General features: G+C 49.3%; 1 protein-coding gene across 4 annotated transcripts in view; it reads right to left on the bottom strand.

The window, feature by feature from the left end:
- arhgef12a (Rho guanine nucleotide exchange factor (GEF) 12a) overlaps positions 1-17,581 on the bottom strand; it is a 47,101-nt gene that overhangs the window by 6,964 nt on the left and 22,556 nt on the right. For 3 of the 4 annotated variants that reach the window (XM_035384808.1, XM_035384809.1, XM_035384811.1), the window contains exons 3-27: positions 14,443-14,541; positions 13,763-13,812; positions 13,431-13,488; positions 12,572-12,729; positions 12,388-12,465; positions 11,721-11,840; positions 10,460-10,576; positions 9,873-9,989; positions 9,688-9,792; positions 9,489-9,599; positions 9,233-9,331; positions 6,804-6,846; positions 6,543-6,648; positions 6,291-6,428; positions 6,149-6,181; positions 5,457-5,571; positions 5,245-5,362; positions 4,640-4,849; positions 3,843-3,993; positions 3,528-3,563; positions 2,933-3,084; positions 2,034-2,180; positions 1,584-1,666; positions 765-890; positions 282-396 (exon numbers count right to left, since the gene is read on the bottom strand). In XM_035384808.1, the coding sequence (XP_035240699.1) occupies positions 282-396; positions 765-890; positions 1,584-1,666; positions 2,034-2,180; positions 2,933-3,084; positions 3,528-3,563; positions 3,843-3,993; positions 4,640-4,849; positions 5,245-5,362; positions 5,457-5,571; positions 6,149-6,181; positions 6,291-6,428; positions 6,543-6,648; positions 6,804-6,846; positions 9,233-9,331; positions 9,489-9,599; positions 9,688-9,792; positions 9,873-9,989; positions 10,460-10,576; positions 11,721-11,840; positions 12,388-12,465; positions 12,572-12,729; positions 13,431-13,488; positions 13,763-13,812; positions 14,443-14,541 (2,685 nt within the window). The remainder of the gene's footprint in view (positions 1-281; positions 397-764; positions 891-1,583; positions 1,667-2,033; positions 2,181-2,932; positions 3,085-3,527; positions 3,564-3,842; positions 3,994-4,639; positions 4,850-5,244; positions 5,363-5,456; positions 5,572-6,148; positions 6,182-6,290; positions 6,429-6,542; positions 6,649-6,803; positions 6,847-9,232; positions 9,332-9,488; positions 9,600-9,687; positions 9,793-9,872; positions 9,990-10,459; positions 10,577-11,720; positions 11,841-12,387; positions 12,466-12,571; positions 12,730-13,430; positions 13,489-13,762; positions 13,813-14,442; positions 14,542-17,581) is intronic. The other variant, XM_035384810.1, reaches the window with a different exon arrangement.

The following is a 17,581-nucleotide window of genomic DNA, read 5'->3' as shown; positions in this document are numbered from 1 at the left end:
GCCATTACTGCAGCGCTCAGCACACAGCTGCAGAGGCCCGGGCTCTTAGCCACATCTTTATGAGACGCATCCACTTAGCACTCCTCTTGTGGATATGCCACGGCTCATGGTTGGGGTTAATTCCAAATTTGAACAGATGAATTGGTATTTAATTCTTTATCACTTTAGATATTAGCCAAACACTGGAACCAAAGCAATCATTAACTATCTGGGACCACTTATTTCACAAGGCAGAGGGGCTAATGCATGCTGGGTGGAGTGGGCGGGGCGGGGCTGGGTACCTGTGTACTTGGCGATATTCTCCAGCAGAAGCGGGTACTTAGTGAGTCTCTGCATCTCCACTGGGATCATGTCCTTAAGCTGCAGTCTGCGACACACAGGATTACTCTCCGCCTCCTATACACACACACACACACACACACACACAGTTACACTCTGGCTCCTACATAATACACACACGAATACACGGTCACTATCTGCCTCTACTCACACGTGCATGCAAAGTGTCAACTAAAAAATAAATAAAAAATACAGTGATATAAACACGCAACAGCAAGTCCATCCCTCAGGTAACCACAAAATTGAATCAAACTGAATAGAGATGACCAATCATCTGCTCCCCACATGACTAAGCCACAGTGTGAGTCTCACATGCATATTTATCAAGCCAAAGCCTTAATAATGGTCCCAGTCTGAGCGACTTCACCACGGTGCCAGTTAGAACGGCTCCATGGAGACCAGCTGAACCCCTCTCTCTCTCTCACCTGCATGAAGGAGGAGAAGCGGGCGTCCTTCTTCTGCCGGCTCTTGATCAGCTCCAGGGCGAAGGGCTGGTTGCTGCAGAAGGTGCCGACGGCCCGCTTGATCTTCTCCTCCTCGCTGCCGCCGAACTGGAAGACAGCGGGCGGGGCGTATGGGGGTCAGTTACCGTAGCGACGCAGCACCCAGGACACCCCAGAGCGCCACACGCCGCTCTGTAGCCCCGCACTCCGCGCTAAACTAACAGCCGCCATTACATCACAGGCACTCAGCAGACCAGCACCGACCGCAAGATCTGAATGATTTCACCACAGCTCCTCAGGAATATTTTCACTGCTTACAACTGAAGCTGACTCACAGCGATCATGAACCGCGTGTGATTACAACCATGTCTAATACACACGGATCTAGTTTCAGCCCCACGTGAAGACATGCTTCTTTTCTGTGCAGACAATGTGACAGTCTCAGCCAGTAACTAGTACAGTGTACCACAGTTAACCTGAATCACCAGTAGGTCGGCTAGCTAGCTCGCTACCACACTGCTCATCAATGCGGCTAATTATTATGTCAAAGCATTTTGCTTCTCATGTGAGAGTTGAGTTTGTCCTATACAGAGTCATTGAGGCCCCATGTCAAATCAGCTGTCAAATTTGGTTCAGTTCCACATTGAATCACGATGTTCATAACACAAATGGAAAAAAGCGCACAGTGCATGGTGCAAACAAAATTGGGAATTTCCACAGTACAGACAAGCAGAACATCAGCCTGGACAGCTGTGCCGGTGCACTCTGCACTTCCACAAGCCGAGCAGCAGTCACTCCTACCCAGGACAGCAGGTCCTCTCCTATGTGGCCAATCACGGTCTCACTCTTCTTCCGTATGGTGGTCATCTGCTCTGCGATCGAGCCTGCGGAAGGAAGGAAAGGAAAGAGGCCGAGCAGGTCAGTGTGTGTCCATACGTAATGTGAAGTGTATAGGGAGTAGGTCGTATGTGTCAGGCTGTGGAGTATGCTGGTGAGTAGGTTAACATTAGGTGATGATGAGTGCAGTGCATGTCAGTGTATAATGAGTCAGCATGTGCTAATGTATAGTAAGTCAGTATGTAAGACTGAGTCAGTGTGGTGAGTACGTCAGTGTATGTACCAGTGTACTGGGTCAATATGCAATGAGGAGGTCAGTATGTGTTATGCATAATGAGAGGGCCAGTGTGAATTCCCGTATAATGAGTAGGTGGGTATGTGGTTAAGTGTGGTGCACGGCTTAGAAGGCTGTACCGTGAAGTTGGATAATCTCCTCGAGGTTGGTGAAGATGCGCTTGATGTCCACAGGGGGCAGTATCGTGTCTCTGGTCAGTTTCTGATAGAAGACGCTGTCCAGCACTTTAAGGATGCGTAAGTGAGCACGCTCTGTGTAAAACAGCTCTGTAGGCACAGACGATCTCCATCAGTACAGACACACACAGGCACTTTCAGCACAATAAAGACCTTGCATAAATACATGCACACACACACACACACACACACACACACACACACAGTACAGCTATGGGTAAAATACTGTCCTTTTCTGGCTGGATAAAAGCCATCACTATAAACGCATAATTCAGTCACACTTCCTAGCGCTCCCCTGGGCTTATCAGTAGGTGCCAGACCGACCCCTAATGCATCAGTGCTCTTGCATTGCCCCACCGTTACACATAAACACTGCATTATGCCAGTTACATATATCCGTGTTATATCACAGTACATACAGAACAAGCCGTGCATGCTTCGATTACGGGGTAGAGGAACGTTCAGACGTCAGAAGCATGCTCATACATCAACATCCACTAGGTGGTGCTGCACAGCCGTCCGGAGGCCACATTACAGTGAATTATGACATATTCTCTCGCTCCAGTGCGGATCAAAACAGAACAAATGATCACAACATTCCTTTCTGATGGGTATAATAAGGTCCACTGCAATCACAACACACCTGATTGCTTACAGCACTCATAAACCACCCAGCTGCATACAGCCGTTGTTACAAATCTGATCACCCACAGCCATCACAGCATTTCCTTCTGTGCAAAGATACTTGTACATAAGATATATGTACAAGTATATGCGGCCTGCTTTTGGTGAGTGATGATGTCATCACACAGTTGTGTGTTAGAGGAGGGGCGGGGCTTCACCATTGATGACTTCCTGTCTCTTGATCTCGTGGGGTGTCAGGCTGGCCAGGACCTCCCTCCCCACCAGCTGCTGCCAGTTTGGGGGGTCCTGCTCAGCGTCCCGCTCCTGATCGTCCTCGCTCTGTACCTCCGCTGCACACAGGGTATCCGTCCTGAGAGAGAGAGAGAGAGAGAGAGAGAGAGAGAGAGAGAGAGAGAGAGAGAGAGAGTGAGAGAGAGAGAGAGAGAGAGAGAGAGTGAGAGTGAGAGAGAGAGAGAGAGAGAGAGAGAGAGAGAGAAAATGGGAGTGAGTAAGAGAAGGAGAGAGGAAGGGAGAGAGACAGAGAGGACGTAAGAGAGAGAGAAAAGGAGAGGGAAAGAGGGGAGTAAGAGAAAGGGAGAGGGAAAGAGGGAGTAAGAGAAGGGGAGAGGGAGAGAAAGGGAGAGGAAGCGAGAGGAAAACAGAGGGAGAGGAGGAGAGAGGGCGAGGCAGAGAGAGATATAATTTGACATGCCCAGGTGTGACTGAAGGCCCATCCCATTGCTGTGCCTCCAGTGAGAGGAGGACCACATGCCCATCCAAGAGCCCAGGGGCAGGTAAACACACGCCACTCACCTTCTGATGGGCCTGGGCGTCCCACCCTCCACGGCCCTGAGGAAGACACAAGGGAGAGCTCACTTTACTGAGCCTGTTTCTAACCGCCATGCTGGCCTGAGGCCAACAGGAGAAAGCACACACTGAATCTGGTGTTTTACATCTCCATACATTTACTGAATGGGAAAGTATTCAGGGGGAACAGAACAGCCCAGCCCAGCCCAGCTCAGCCCACACAGCTCAGCACAGCTCAGCACAGCTCAGCACAGCCCACACAGCTCAGCACAGCCCACACAGCACGCGTGTGTGGTGGGCATTCATGAAGTTGTTGCTCACCTGTCGCTCTCTCGCTCGTCCTCCTGCAGCTGGTCCGGGCTGGAGAGGCTGAAGTCGAAGAGTGTGTTAGGGGTGTGTGTTGCACTGTCCAGGGCGTCCCCACCAGTCAGCCCCTCACTCAGTTTGGGGAAGGCAGAGGAGGGCGTGAAGCCTTGGGGAGAAGTGGGGAAAACATGTCTCTCTCTCTTTATGTCAAATCCATTATAATACAAGACATTGCTTTCAATTGTTTCAACTGGCAAAGGCAAAAACACCACACAAAATTGTTACTGGATTAAAAAAAATAGTTCAAAAACATAGCAAGCGACAATTAAGGGCACAAGCCTATTATAATAAACATGAATGAAGGCATGAATTAATTTTCTGACAAAAAAGTGTATTTAGTTTAGTGCCCCCTTAAGGATTTATTTGCATCAAAATTGCTGTGAGGGTATAGCGTTGGGTCCTCAACTTACGTGCCAAACCTCATAAAAAGCAACAAAGTTTTGAAAGACGTACATTTTCTGAATAATAATATAAATAACAATAGGTTCCAGCCACTTCAGGGGCTTGCAACCGTAAAAAAAGTGTATTATATGGAAAGTCTGGGATTATTTCATTAACATATTTGTCCACTACTGTCCCATTTTACATCACAGCACAAATGCAAGCACAACCAAGTGTGTGTGCTCGTGTGCGTGTGTTTACGTGTGTGTGTGCTTGTGTGCGTGTGTTTGTGTGTGTGTGCTTGTGTGTGTGTCTACGTGTGTGATTGCGCAGGAGCGCACACCCCAGTGCGGGGGGGCGGGGGTACTCACCGGTGTCGGGGTCTCTGCCCCCTCCCTCAGAGCTCAGGACGGCAGCGGCGCTGTGGGTGGGGGAGGTGACCAGGGCGGGGGGGAAGCTCAGGTCCGAGCCCTCGCTGGATTGGCTCCCGCGGGCGCGAGCCCCGTCGGGGTGCTCGGGGGTGGACAGGGCCGGCTGGGACAGCTGCTTCTGAGGGCGCTGCTTGCTCATCTCCACGGCGGCTGCGGAGACGATCGCACAGAGAGGGGGTCACACGGCCGTCCCGCTGACAAGACCGACTGACGCACGCACTGGTCACAAGCACACGAGCGGTCACGATTCTCTCCGCCGTCCTGCTGACTGCACAGACGATCAGACGCACAAAGAGCCAGCCTGTGCAGGCTGTCCCCCAGCGAGCGCTGAGGAATCCGTGCAGGAAAGGGTGGCGCTGCGCACAGGAATCCGGCGGGCGGAGCGGCGCTGTGATGTGGCGATACGGATCTGATCTGCAGATGGCGGTTTCCTGCGCTAACGTTAGCATCAGCTCAGCGTTTACAGCCGCGCGGTGGGCACAGGGGCCCCAGGGCTGGGCCCGAGGGGGCTCTGAAGGAGGCAGGACCGCGCCGGCGGCACTTACTGGACGCGGAGTCCATGCGGTTGAGCCGCCGGGGGGGGCCTCCGAGGATGTTGGAAAACCGAGTCCTCTTCACTTTCTCCTCCCCTTCCTTCTCCGTTTTCACACCCTTCTGCATGCCCTTCAGGAGAGGAGAGACGAGTGTGTGAGAGGTCTGCGTGTGTGTGTGTGTGTGCATACGTGCGTGTGCTCCTGACCGTGGGGTGGGGCAGCACCTTGATTTTGGGGAGGAAGTTGATCCGGACGCGTTTGGGCTCCAGGCTGCGAGGCTCCTTCACCTTCACCCCCAGGTGCCTCATGTAGGTCAGGATGACAAACTGCATGGCGGCGCTGCGACGGACGAGTTAACCATCGTCATCATCACCGGCGTAACGCACAGATTCATACAGGACACCGCACCCCCATCACACATTTATACAGGACACCGCACCCCCATCACACACAGATTCATACAGGACACCGCACCCCCATCACACACAGATTCATACAGGACACCGCACCCCCATCACACACAGATTCATACAGGACACCGCACCCCCATCACACACAGATTCATACAGGACACCGCACCCCCATCACACACAGATTCATACAGGACACCGCACCCCCATCACACACAGATTCATACAGGACACCGCACCCCCATCACACACAGATTCATACAGGACACCGCACCCCCATCACACACAGATTCATACAGGACACCGCACCCCCATCACACACAGATTCATACAGGACACCGCACCCCCATCACACAGATTCATACAGGACACCGCACCCCCATCACACACAGATTCATACAGGACACCGCACCCCCATCACACACAGATTCATACAGGACACCGCACCCCCATCACACACAGATTTATACAGCAATACGCAGGACACTGCGCAGAACCTCCCTTACCATTTATCCTCTTCTGACGGAGATGAAGTCAACCTAAAACACAACACAAGATATTTTCAGTTCACCCATATTCAGTGAGAAAGAGACAGACAGACAAACAGACAGAGAGACAGAGAGAGAGAGAGAGAGCACCGTTACTTACAGCACATCCTCAATCTTGGAGACGATCTGTTCCGCACAGGAGCGCTCTCTCTCCAGCGCTGCCCGGTCTCTGACCTGCTCTGCATCCAGCCTGTTCAGCTCACCGTCCGCCAGAGTCAGCCCCATACTGCGCTTCTGCCTGCGTGAATACACGTCATATATACACACATTACACACAGATAAATCACACACGCACGCACACACACACACACTGCACATCTCCATCTTTCTCGGGAGCGGGCAGCTGTCTCACCTGAAGTCCTCCAGGTTCTTCTGGATGTCCGTGAGCAGGACGTCCTGCAGCAGCTGCACATACTGCCTGTGCAAGTCCTCTGGGATGAGCTCCGGCCTCCTCCGCTCTGCACACACACACACACACACACACAGCAGAACATTACACACTCAGGGGTGTACTACTGCAGGGCCTGTGCCCCAGGTTAAAGCAGCCTTTAGATACAGCATAAAGGGATCAGCGCACAGGGTTTATAGGTGCACATCCTGGTTGTGTGCTTACCGAGGTCGGAGGAGATGGTCTCGGGCACTGGCACCTTCAGGTTCTGCACACACAAACAGCAGGCCATGTTAGAAGCACAAACAGCAGGCCATGTTAGAAACACAGCACATCCAGCTGAGCTCTGCCCCGTTTTTTGGAAGCTCTTTGGAAGCGAGCTCTCGGTAGAGCGCGTTCTCAGGATGTCATTAACGATCCCTTGGAAGAGCAGGGATGTTAACCGCGTCTTCTGGCCAAATGCCCAAACTCTGAGGCGTGCTCATCAGCCCTCACAGACGACAGGCTGCACAATGCCTGGCTCTCCCTCTCTGCCCAGTCTCCCCTGCTCATCACTGTTGAGGACTACCTGCCTAGTCTCCCCTGCTCATCACTGTTGAGGACTACCTGCCTAGTCTCCCCTGCTCATCACTGTTGAGGACTACCTGCCTAGTCTCCCCTGCTCATCACTGTTGAGGACTACCTGCCTAGTCTCCCCTGCTCATCACTGTTGAGGACTACCTGCCTAGTCTCCCCTGCTCATCACTGTTGAGGACTACCTGCCTAGTCTCCCCTGCTCATCACTGTTGAGGACTACCTGCCTAGTCTCCCCTGCTCATCACTGTTGAGGACTACCTGCCTAGTCTCCCCTGCTCATCACTGTTGAGGACTACCTGCCTAGTCTCCCCTGCTCATCACTGTTGAGGACTACCTGCCTAGTCTCCCCTGCTCATCACTGTTGAGGACTACCTGCCTAGTCTCCCCTGCTCATCACTGTTGAGGACTACCTGCCTAGTCTCCCCTGCTCATCACTGTTGAGGACTACCTGCCTAGTCTCCCCTGCTCATCACTGTTGAGGACTACCTGCCTAGTCTCCCCTGCTCATCACTGTTGAGGACTACCTGCCTAGTCTCCCCTGCTCATCACTGTTGAGGACTACCTGCCTAGTCTCCCCTGCTCATCACTGTTGAGGACTACCTGCCTAGTCTCCCCTGCTCATCACTGTTGAGGACTACCTGCCTAGTCTCCCCTGCTCATCACTGTTGAGGAAGGTCATGCAGGCAGACCATCCAGGCTAAACTGAAGGTTGATAATATGGCACTACATGACAAGCAAAATCAAAAGCAAAGCCCAGAATTGCTTTAAACTATTTTTGTTAGTAATGTATAGCTGCACTGTGAACTGCATCTGTGAACATTAAGAAGAATGAGAAATGAATAGTATTCATTATGTAATTATGTTACATATTAACTATGGGTAAGGTTGGGTGTTCGTCATGGAAGTTGCAGTTGTCACGGTTTCTGAAATTTCTGCCATTGTTTTGGCAGTTTTGTGACTCCCAGTTCTTTATTTCTGCGCCGGTTTTTGATGGAAACTGTCAACCGTAAAGGAATATTTCACCCTTTTATACTGCAAGTAATTTTGTGGAGCCTACCCCATTCTATTTGCATACCGTGAATACTAGCAACATCAGATGCTCTTGTTGACCGCTGGCATCACTGTTCCTCCTGGTTATTATTAGGCTAACAATTCACTCACATTCATTTTAAGAATTGCACCAAAAATGTATTATTTCAACACAATGACATTCCCTGTTTTTGTGATTGCCGTTTATATGATTTTTCGGCAGTTTTGGATGGTAACTGTCAACCTAAATGTAGCCCACATTGTGATTTGTACAAGCCTAAGTCTTTTAACCATATTGGCAAATGCTGTGAGAAACGAAGTGCAGTGAGAAACAGTATATACAGATTCTGGAACGCGCAGGGATCAAGATTCTTATCCTTGTCAGTTCTTGCAATTAGACATCTAAGGGCATCTAAACCAGTCAACAGTGCCGATGCCACAGGGTCCTTCCCCTAGTTCAGTCACAACAGGCACTCCATCTAAGACTCAAAGCTCACAGTGTACAACATGCTGTACCAAAATTCAATTCAAAGAAATAATTAAAGGACACATGGTAACCCATTTTCATAATTTTAACAACGTGACTTGAATAATGTAACTATGTTTCTAACGTTCAGTTAAATTAAAGGCAAGAAAGCGTGCCCTTTCCATGATGAACTGAAGTGATTAAAAGAACCAGCCAATCAATGCATTTTACTTGGATTTGTTCCTAGTGGTGACTAACCACTGATTATCTTTCAAACTTGAATGTTATTTCAAATATCATGGCAACGGTTCCACACTGCTGCACATGTGATATATTAATTAATGAAATAAACGTATGTTTTTTTTAAAACACCCCGTGATTTCTGCTGCTTTTTTCAGTTTTCTGTTATTTTCAACAAATTTTCCGTGATTGCTTTGCGACTTTCGCCAATATTTTTCCTGACAAACACCCAGCCTTAACTATGGGTCCCCAAGCAGGACAGGAGGTCACTGCAGTGGTGTCATGTGGTTGGTTGAGGTTGTGTTGTGGTATCTTGCAGGATGTGCGGTAGATTAGTACTCACTGCTGCTCGGTCCATAAAGAAGGTGTTCAGCTCCATGAATATGCGGCGTGTATCTTTAGAGCTGGTCTGTTTGTACAGCTCAGCATACAGGTAGCACAGCTGAGGACACAGTGCAGTCGCATTATTAAACGTGACACTACAGCCTCCTTTTTTACCCACTGAAGGGATCCAGACCTCCAGGTGTAGCAGTAAAACAGAGCCTTCCCACAAGGGCACACAGAAGATTTTTTGCTCTTAGGGGAGGCGGGGCTCTTACCAGAGGGGCGGGGTCAAACTGCGAGACCACATGATGCAGAAAGGCAGCCAGGTGGGCGGGGCGGGCCTTCAGGAGCTCGATGTTCTGAAAGCAGCTGCACTGGCCGTTGACCTGAGAGGCGTGGAGACATAACGCTGGTCAGAGGGGCGGAAGAAGCGGTCACACCAACACGAGGCTAACGGGCTGAAGGAGACCGCACCTGCTCCTGCTCCTGCTCCGCGTCGGAGTACTCCTCCTCAGGAACGATGATGTCTGGGAAGAGTCGGGGGGCGGGGCTTCCCAAATGGGGCGTGGCGGAGCCGTCCTGCCGCAGGAGGGAAAGGGTCAGTGAAGCGCGGCGGTGAGAGGGGTCGCGTTAGCGCTCGTTCCCGGGCCCTCTCTCACCTGGTCGGGCGTGTCCTCCGCGTCGGAGGAGGGGCAGTTCAGGCCGTCCCTGGGCGTGGTCTTTGGGCTCTGGCCGGAGTCTCTTTGGTACGCGCTGTCCGAGAGACCGTGCGTGACCTGCAGCCAGAAAGCAAGCGCACGCGTTACACAGCCCTTCTGGCCCAACATGGCCGCCTCCTGAAACATGCAGCACCGCACCGCGTCTGTCCCAAACACCGCGCATCACAACTCTGTGCAAACACGCAAGGCCGCACGATGGCACCGACACGCATGCAAAATAATACCACAAAACTGTGTGCACAAAACAACACCAGACAACCATATGCAAAACAAAACAGTGCAGACAAAAATATAACGCCACAGGACTGACAAACACACGAGTGCATTAGTCCTGACAGACAAATTTACTACCAGAAGATATCACTCAACTGCACTCATGCAAACACAAGGGCACAACAGAACTGGCACAAACACAAAACCGCAAATCACCGACTGACGACAGAAAGCGATCCTCTCGCAACAGAGCTCAGACAGCAGGCCTGCAAAGGCAAACCCAGACAGACAAGGTGTTGCGCGGCAGTACTGACAGGGGGCGCTGTGCTGCCGGTCCAGGGCCCGTCAGTGCTGCCGAAAGCCCGCAGAGGGAGCTGCTGGTCCGTCTGGCCCACGCTGCCCTCCTCCACCTCACCGAGGGGTGCCCCATCCTGAAACCCCAACAGCGTCAGAGCAGCACCCCCAAAAGTCACTCAACAGTGTAGCACCCCACACCAACTCACCACTATAACCACCACACCTCAAACCAACTTACCACCATAACTAGCATACCCCAAACTAACTCACCAGCCAAACCACCACACCCAGAACTCACTAATTTGTGCACCGCAAACTCACTGACCAGCACAGCCCAAACTCACTGACCAGAACAGCTCAAACACACAAACCAGCACAGCCCAAACTCACTGACCAGTACAGCCCAAACATACTGACCAGCACAGCCCACACTCACTGACCAGCACAGCCCAAACATACTGACCAGCACAGCCCAAACTCACTGACCAGCGCAGCCAAAACCCACTGACCAGTACAGCCCAAACACACTGACCAGCACAGCCCAAACTCACTGACCAGCACACCCCAAACTCAGACAGTATAGCCCAAACATACTGACCAGCACAGCCCAAACTCACTGACCAGCGCAGCCAAAACTCACTGACCAGCACAGCCCAAACTCACTGACCAGTACAGCCCAAGCACACTGACCAGCACAGCCCAAACACACTGACCAGCACAGCCCAAACATACTGACCAGCACAGCCCACATTCACTGACCAGCACAGCCCAAACTCACTGACCAGCACAGCCCAAACTCTCAGACTAGCACAGCATAAATGACAAACATTTACCAATATAATTTACAAAGTTTTATTTGCTATTGTCGCCTAAAGACATTTTCTATTTTGCATGAAGGCATCTATTAATGGTCCAACAATCCAAAAAGTAGTACCCCACTTCCCAGAGGGAACAAATGTTCTGATAATAGAAGATAATTTGTTAGAATAATACCCATTGGTCAGCTGCACAAACCCCACATCCGTCCCTGCCCCACATAGCTCAGTATGAGTATGAAGTGTGCAATGTATCATGTACATAGGGCATGTAGTGTGTAAAGCACGTACTGTAGGTATAGCATGTGCTGTGTGTGCTGTATATGTAGCATGTAAAGCGCATGCTGTATATGTAGCATGTAAAGCGCATGCTGTATATGCAGCATGTAAAGCGCATGCTGTATATGTAGCATGTAAAGCGCATGCTGTATATGTAGCATGTAGTGCATGTAGCATGTGATACCTGTCCTCCTCCCATGGCCTTGCTGAGCTGGCGCTGGAGCTGTGGAATGTGTTTATTTGCCTCGTGGATCTCCTTCAGGAGCTTCGGACTGGGGTTCCTGCCGTGCTCCTCCTTCAGCACCTGGAAGAGGAGAGAATGGGACATTTCAAACCCTAATCCCACACAGAGAGAACAGCACCCACAAACCACAAATAAATACACGTAAAGCTCACCTGCAGAGTTACAGTCGCACACAGGTAAAGCTCACCTGCAGAGCTACAGTCACACACAGGTAAAGCTCAACTGCAGAGCTACAGTCACACACAGGTAAAGCTCACCTGCAGAGCTACAGTTACACACAGGTAAAGCTCACCTGCAGAGCTACAGTCACACACAGGTAAAGCTCACCTGCAGAGCTACAGTCACACACAGGTAAAGCTCACCTGTAGAGCTACAGTCACACACAGGTAAAGCTCACCTGCAGAGCTACAGTTACACACAGGTAAAGCTCAGCTGTAGAGCTACAGTCACACACAGGTAAAGCTCACCTGCAGAGCTACAGTTACACACAGGTAAAGCTCACCTGCAGAGCTACAGTCACACACAGGTAAAGCTCACCTGCAGAGCTAAAGTTACACACAGGTAAAGCTCACCTGTAGATCTACAGTCACACACAGGTAAAGCTCACCTGCAGATCTCTCTGTGCCTTAGACAGCATCTTCTGCAAGATGTCCACCTTCTGGCTGAGCACATTACTGTTCTCCTCCTGCAGGAGAAACACAGGGAATAAGCAGAGAGACGGGCTGTAAGGGAGGGCTGTTCAAGGACAAGCGGAAGAATGAGAGGGGAGAGAGGAGCAGCGCAGTGCCTACCCAAGCGGGCCGGGGGGAGGGGAAACAGTCCTCTCCTGCCTGTCCTGGAGAGTTTGGGGAGGTGAGAATGGATCCCCTCTCCCCATCCCCTTCGGCTAGGGGGATGTGGGAGAGCCCCGGGGGCCGTCCCAGAACTGTGAGGGCCACATAGGAGCCGGCTGGAACAGAGAGGAGAGGTCAATTAGGGTGAAAAATGTCCTCACTGGATGCAGAGAAGGAAACTTGAACTTACATTTACTACATTTACTTTTTCAGATGCTGCTACCCAAAGCTTGTTATAACACAGGGAGTATAACTAGATTTGCCTGAAACTGAGCCATGTTCTATTTTTCAGCAGGCAGGCACTTCCTGCTGAAATCTGCTTGTTACCTTCAGATTAATAACCCAGCAATGCTTCCAATGGCAATATTCCACTATTCCACTTCTGTGTTCTCATATCACTGTTCTCATACTCATAACACTGAAGAGATTGCAATTTTAACATGCAGCCGATATGATCCACATTAGCCCATCAATTCAACTGCAGACAGGCCAGTTCTCTGGTTTCTTCATTTCCCCTCACTCTCCATATCTCCACTGTTAAATACAGACTTCTGAGTATCTTCCTTTAATTTACCATTATCATGGTGAGAGCATCTGAATACCAGACAAGAAATGACTGGTATGTAGATTTCATTATTCTGTGTTCTGTTCATTACCTCAAACCGTTCCACTCGAGTGTAAAGCAATTTTACCCATGCTCCCGTTCCCTTTCAGCTATGATTTTGTGGCACCCCGTTTGACAGATCAAATAACATTCCATTGACCAATCGTAGCAAAAATATTACGCAAAGCCACAAACTATTTATACTGTACTTACATTTGATCAACTTCACAACTTCTACATGGTTTGAATGTGTTACTAAGGTCCCGTTCACCTAAAATAAAAAAAGAAATAAATACATTAAACCAAAAATGCCACATTCACTCACTGTAAAAGATCTCATATCAAAAATATTTTTAAAACTGACACTTGACTGAAGGAACATCACTAGTTAAAAGATAGGGACCATCACATGAATGTAAAGCACAGACATCTTTACAGGGGTGCGAGTCACACGTTTATTGTGCTACCAGGCCAGTCCTGCAGGGGTCAGTGTGATGCTGTCTGTAGAGCCTGATGCTCCTGCTTGAGAGCTCTCACTAACCCACCTTAATGATCCTGTCACCTGTCTGCACTCCCGCCCGCATTGCAGCGCCATCTGCAGGAGACAGAGGGGACAGCGAGTTACAGGCTGCCACAGGGCTGAGACAGCTGTTCACAGCAGGCAAGAGAACAACACAGAGAGTCCTATAATGATGAACGACAGGTAGAGCGACTGATTACCCAACAGGCACGGTGATATGCTGGATGCAGTGTTATGTGCATCTATTTCAGACATTTTAAGAGACACTTAACAAGACCTGCGGAGAAAACTCTCAAAGCCTGCCCAGCTAAACAGCCATGCTTAATTCACAGAACACATCATAAGTACCTGTCAGGAAAATAATTACCTGTCAATACTCGAAAGTATATGTATATGTGGTTTTATACACCATTAAAGATTGCTTATGTGATTAACTGATTGATATAAGTATTTTAAGAGCAGCACTCATATGCACACTAATTACACACAGGCTACCGTAATTAACACAAGGCTTTTCTTTGCACAACAAGTACAGCGCAGGGCTCTTAGTTGTGTAACCAGTGGAAGGATCTTACCTGTGCAACCAGTACAGCGATCTTACCTGTGTAACCAGCGCAGAGCTACTACCAGCATAGCCAGCGCAGAACTCTTACCTGCGTAACCAGCGCGGAGCTCTTACCTGCGTAACCAGCGCAGAGCTCTTACCTTCTTTGACCAGCTGCACAAACACAGGGTTGTCTCCGCTCACGGTCAGGCCAAAGCCATTATCATCTTTCTGAATGATCACACATCTCTGCACGAGCCCTGAGAGAGAAAGAAAGAGAGAGAGAGACAGTGTCATATGGTGTGAAAGAGAGGGAGGCACCACACACTGTAGGTGCACTTGCTTCTTCATGCTTCTGTTAAAATACACACATCTTGTTGTGCTATTAGGGACAGTAACTTTACCAACCCTGGTCCTCCTGCACCCCTCCCACCCCACCGCCATCCCACTTCCCAGCCGAACAACAGGCGTACTCCTTAGGTATATCAAGCCATCAAATGGTTTCAATTAGCCAGCTTTGATGTCTAATGAGGTATGCTTTATCCTCTCACTGCCACATTATGTCAGAATGTTCCAAATAATTAAAATTCCATATTCATTGAATGCTTTTTATCAAATAAGTTTTCAAACAACTTATGCTTTAATGGACTGGAGTGGGAACCCCTGGTATAGGGGAGTATTCCTCCATAAAGACTGTCTAGCACAATATTAGTCGATAACTGGCATGTAAAAGATGATGAAATTGGGTCTTTTTGGGCCTATGGGAGCTGGAGCTTTAAGAAAAAGCCAGCGTTGGCATGACGGCACCGCACACAGCATGGAACACACACACACACGCATGCACACGCACACATACGCACGTGCACTCACAGGCTGCCCTGGCCACAGAGCCAGATGGCCGAGAGCACAAGTTTCCTGTACTGGCTGATGGACAGAGGCTCTATGGTTCTTTTCATTACAGAGTCACAGTCACACACAGTGGGGGAAATGACTGTTCTAACCGCCCCTCACAGCAGCTTCTGAAACCCCATTTATGAAAGAACACACACAACTGCAACAGCAAAGGAAAAGTGTGACATAGCCAGAACTCAACCATTTGGTTTTTTTTTTTTTTTAAAAACCAAATGGTTGAAAAAATTAGGCGAATTTAAAAAGCACAGCATGCTGTAACATTCTGAATTTCCTTTAAACTGTTTGCTACATTCTGCAACACTCTTAGGGAGACATTCGTTCTGTGGACGTGTCGTAGGGGTGGGAATGCCAGGCCCGTGAGGTCAGAGGGTGAATAACATATCACAATGAGTTAGCGTATGCAACTGGCCACAGTGTAAAGGCCATAACTGCCACACCTGCCATACATACAACTTTATGCACTGCATGTTCAGATCAGATATATTTATTTTGGTTTAAGAATGTTTACCTTGTGTTTTGCTGCTGTTGAATATACCCACTGAAACACAAGCAGAGGTCAACCAATCGCCTCTCCGTATTGTCTGAAGACTCATATGTGCACTCAAAAGCACAACATTGGCAATCTGATCCTGATTCTGATCCTGCAGCATTGTAACTCCGTTGTAACATGTAAGTGGTCTCAGGGAGTCAGCCTGACAGTGGTACGGTTGGTAATGAGGGGAGGGGCTGGTGCATGCGCGCGCACACACACACACGCACGCACGCACACACGCACACACACACGCACGCACACACGCACCGCAATAACCTACACACGTCGCATACCAAATAAAAACATTATGCGCAAGACACACAAACATCAAAATAACCAACCCACAGTCCACCAGGGGGCATCAGAGGACATTTTCCCTTCAGGAGAAATGGGTCGTGTGTATATGTACTGAGAATTCGGCTTTATGCACGCCATGCAAGCTCACACTGCCACCAAACACTGCCTGTGAGCTGTGTAAAGTTCAGTCAGACTATGCATTTTCTAAAATATAAATAATGCCGCATTATATTAAACGCAATAGGCAAACTAGCAAAATACAACGGTAGCTCAGTGGCATGTGTAACAGTTTGTAACAGTAGCTTAGTGGCATATGTAACAGTAGCTCAGTGGCATATGTAACAGTAGCTCAGTGGCATATGTAACAGTAGCTTAGTGGCATATGTAACAGTAGCTCAGTGGCATGTGTAACAGTAGCTCAGTGGCATGTGTAACAGTAGCTCAGTGGCATGTGTAACAGTAGCTCAGTGGCACACGTAACAGTAGCTCAGTGGCATGTGTAACAGTTTGTAACAGTAGCTCAGTGGCATATGTAACAGTAGCTCAGTGGCATGTGTAACAGTAGCTCAGTGGCATATGTAACAGTAGCTCAGTGGCATGTGTAACAGTAGCTCAGTGGCATATGTAACAGTAGCTCAGTGGCATGTGTAACAGTAGCTCAGTGGCATGTGTAACAGTAGCTCAGTGGCATGTGTAACAGTAGCTCAGTGGCATGTGTAACAGTAGCTCAGTGGCATACATAACGGTAGCTCAGTGGCACACTGAGCAGGTCAGAGGCAGTCAGTCAGCCCAAAGCCTTCCTGCCCTGTCATCCAGACCCAGCCTGAACGCGCGGCACGAACGGAAAAAGTGAACCGAGCGGGTAATGACTGAAACCACACATGACCAGCCTCCCGGTCACATGACCACTCCCACATTCCCTCAGAGAAGGTTTCCATGACTGTTTAAGGGAGAGATGAAAGGACGGTCCGGGATATGAGGAAGATGGGGCACACGCACGCTCCACCGCCCGGCTTCCCTGTGATCTGTCAGCGTGATCGCCTCACATTCATCCCAGTTTCAAGAGAAATACACATTTCTCAACAGGCACATGTAGGCCTAATTACCATTTTCCATTTTTGTTTTTCACCATTTAGCAACGGTAAAATGTACTCATTTACAGCCCTGCACTCTGGTTTGTTTCCCTGCCTGTCTGCTCACCAGTAGACAAAGCAGAAAACAAAATGTGTGTGCACCAGTCATTTCTGTATGTGCTTAGCAGGTTTGAAAGAGCACAGACAGCTTTAGGGCCCAGTCAAATGTGGGAACAGCAAAAATTGCTAAAAAAACAAGCTATCATATTTAATAATTTGCTCACTATTACAATAAACACAAAACACTCCAGGGGAATCTAATGAAGCACGCTGCAACAACCAAGAAGCTCCAGTGGCCGTTTATAAGAGTTAATGGAACCACTCAGGCTAAACTGTCTATCAAGTTACAGAAGCTGTCAGCAGCTTCTTGGCTGGATTGGGAGGTGCCACTGATTTCAAAGGAATTCCCTATAAAGGGGTTTTGTT

This window comes from Anguilla anguilla, chromosome 12 (assembly GCF_013347855.1).
Source record: "Anguilla anguilla isolate fAngAng1 chromosome 12, fAngAng1.pri, whole genome shotgun sequence".
NCBI lineage: Eukaryota > Metazoa > Chordata > Actinopteri > Anguilliformes > Anguillidae > Anguilla > Anguilla anguilla.
Note: the sequence above shows the minus strand (reverse complement) of the source record. Positions and strands in the feature narration are given on the sequence as shown.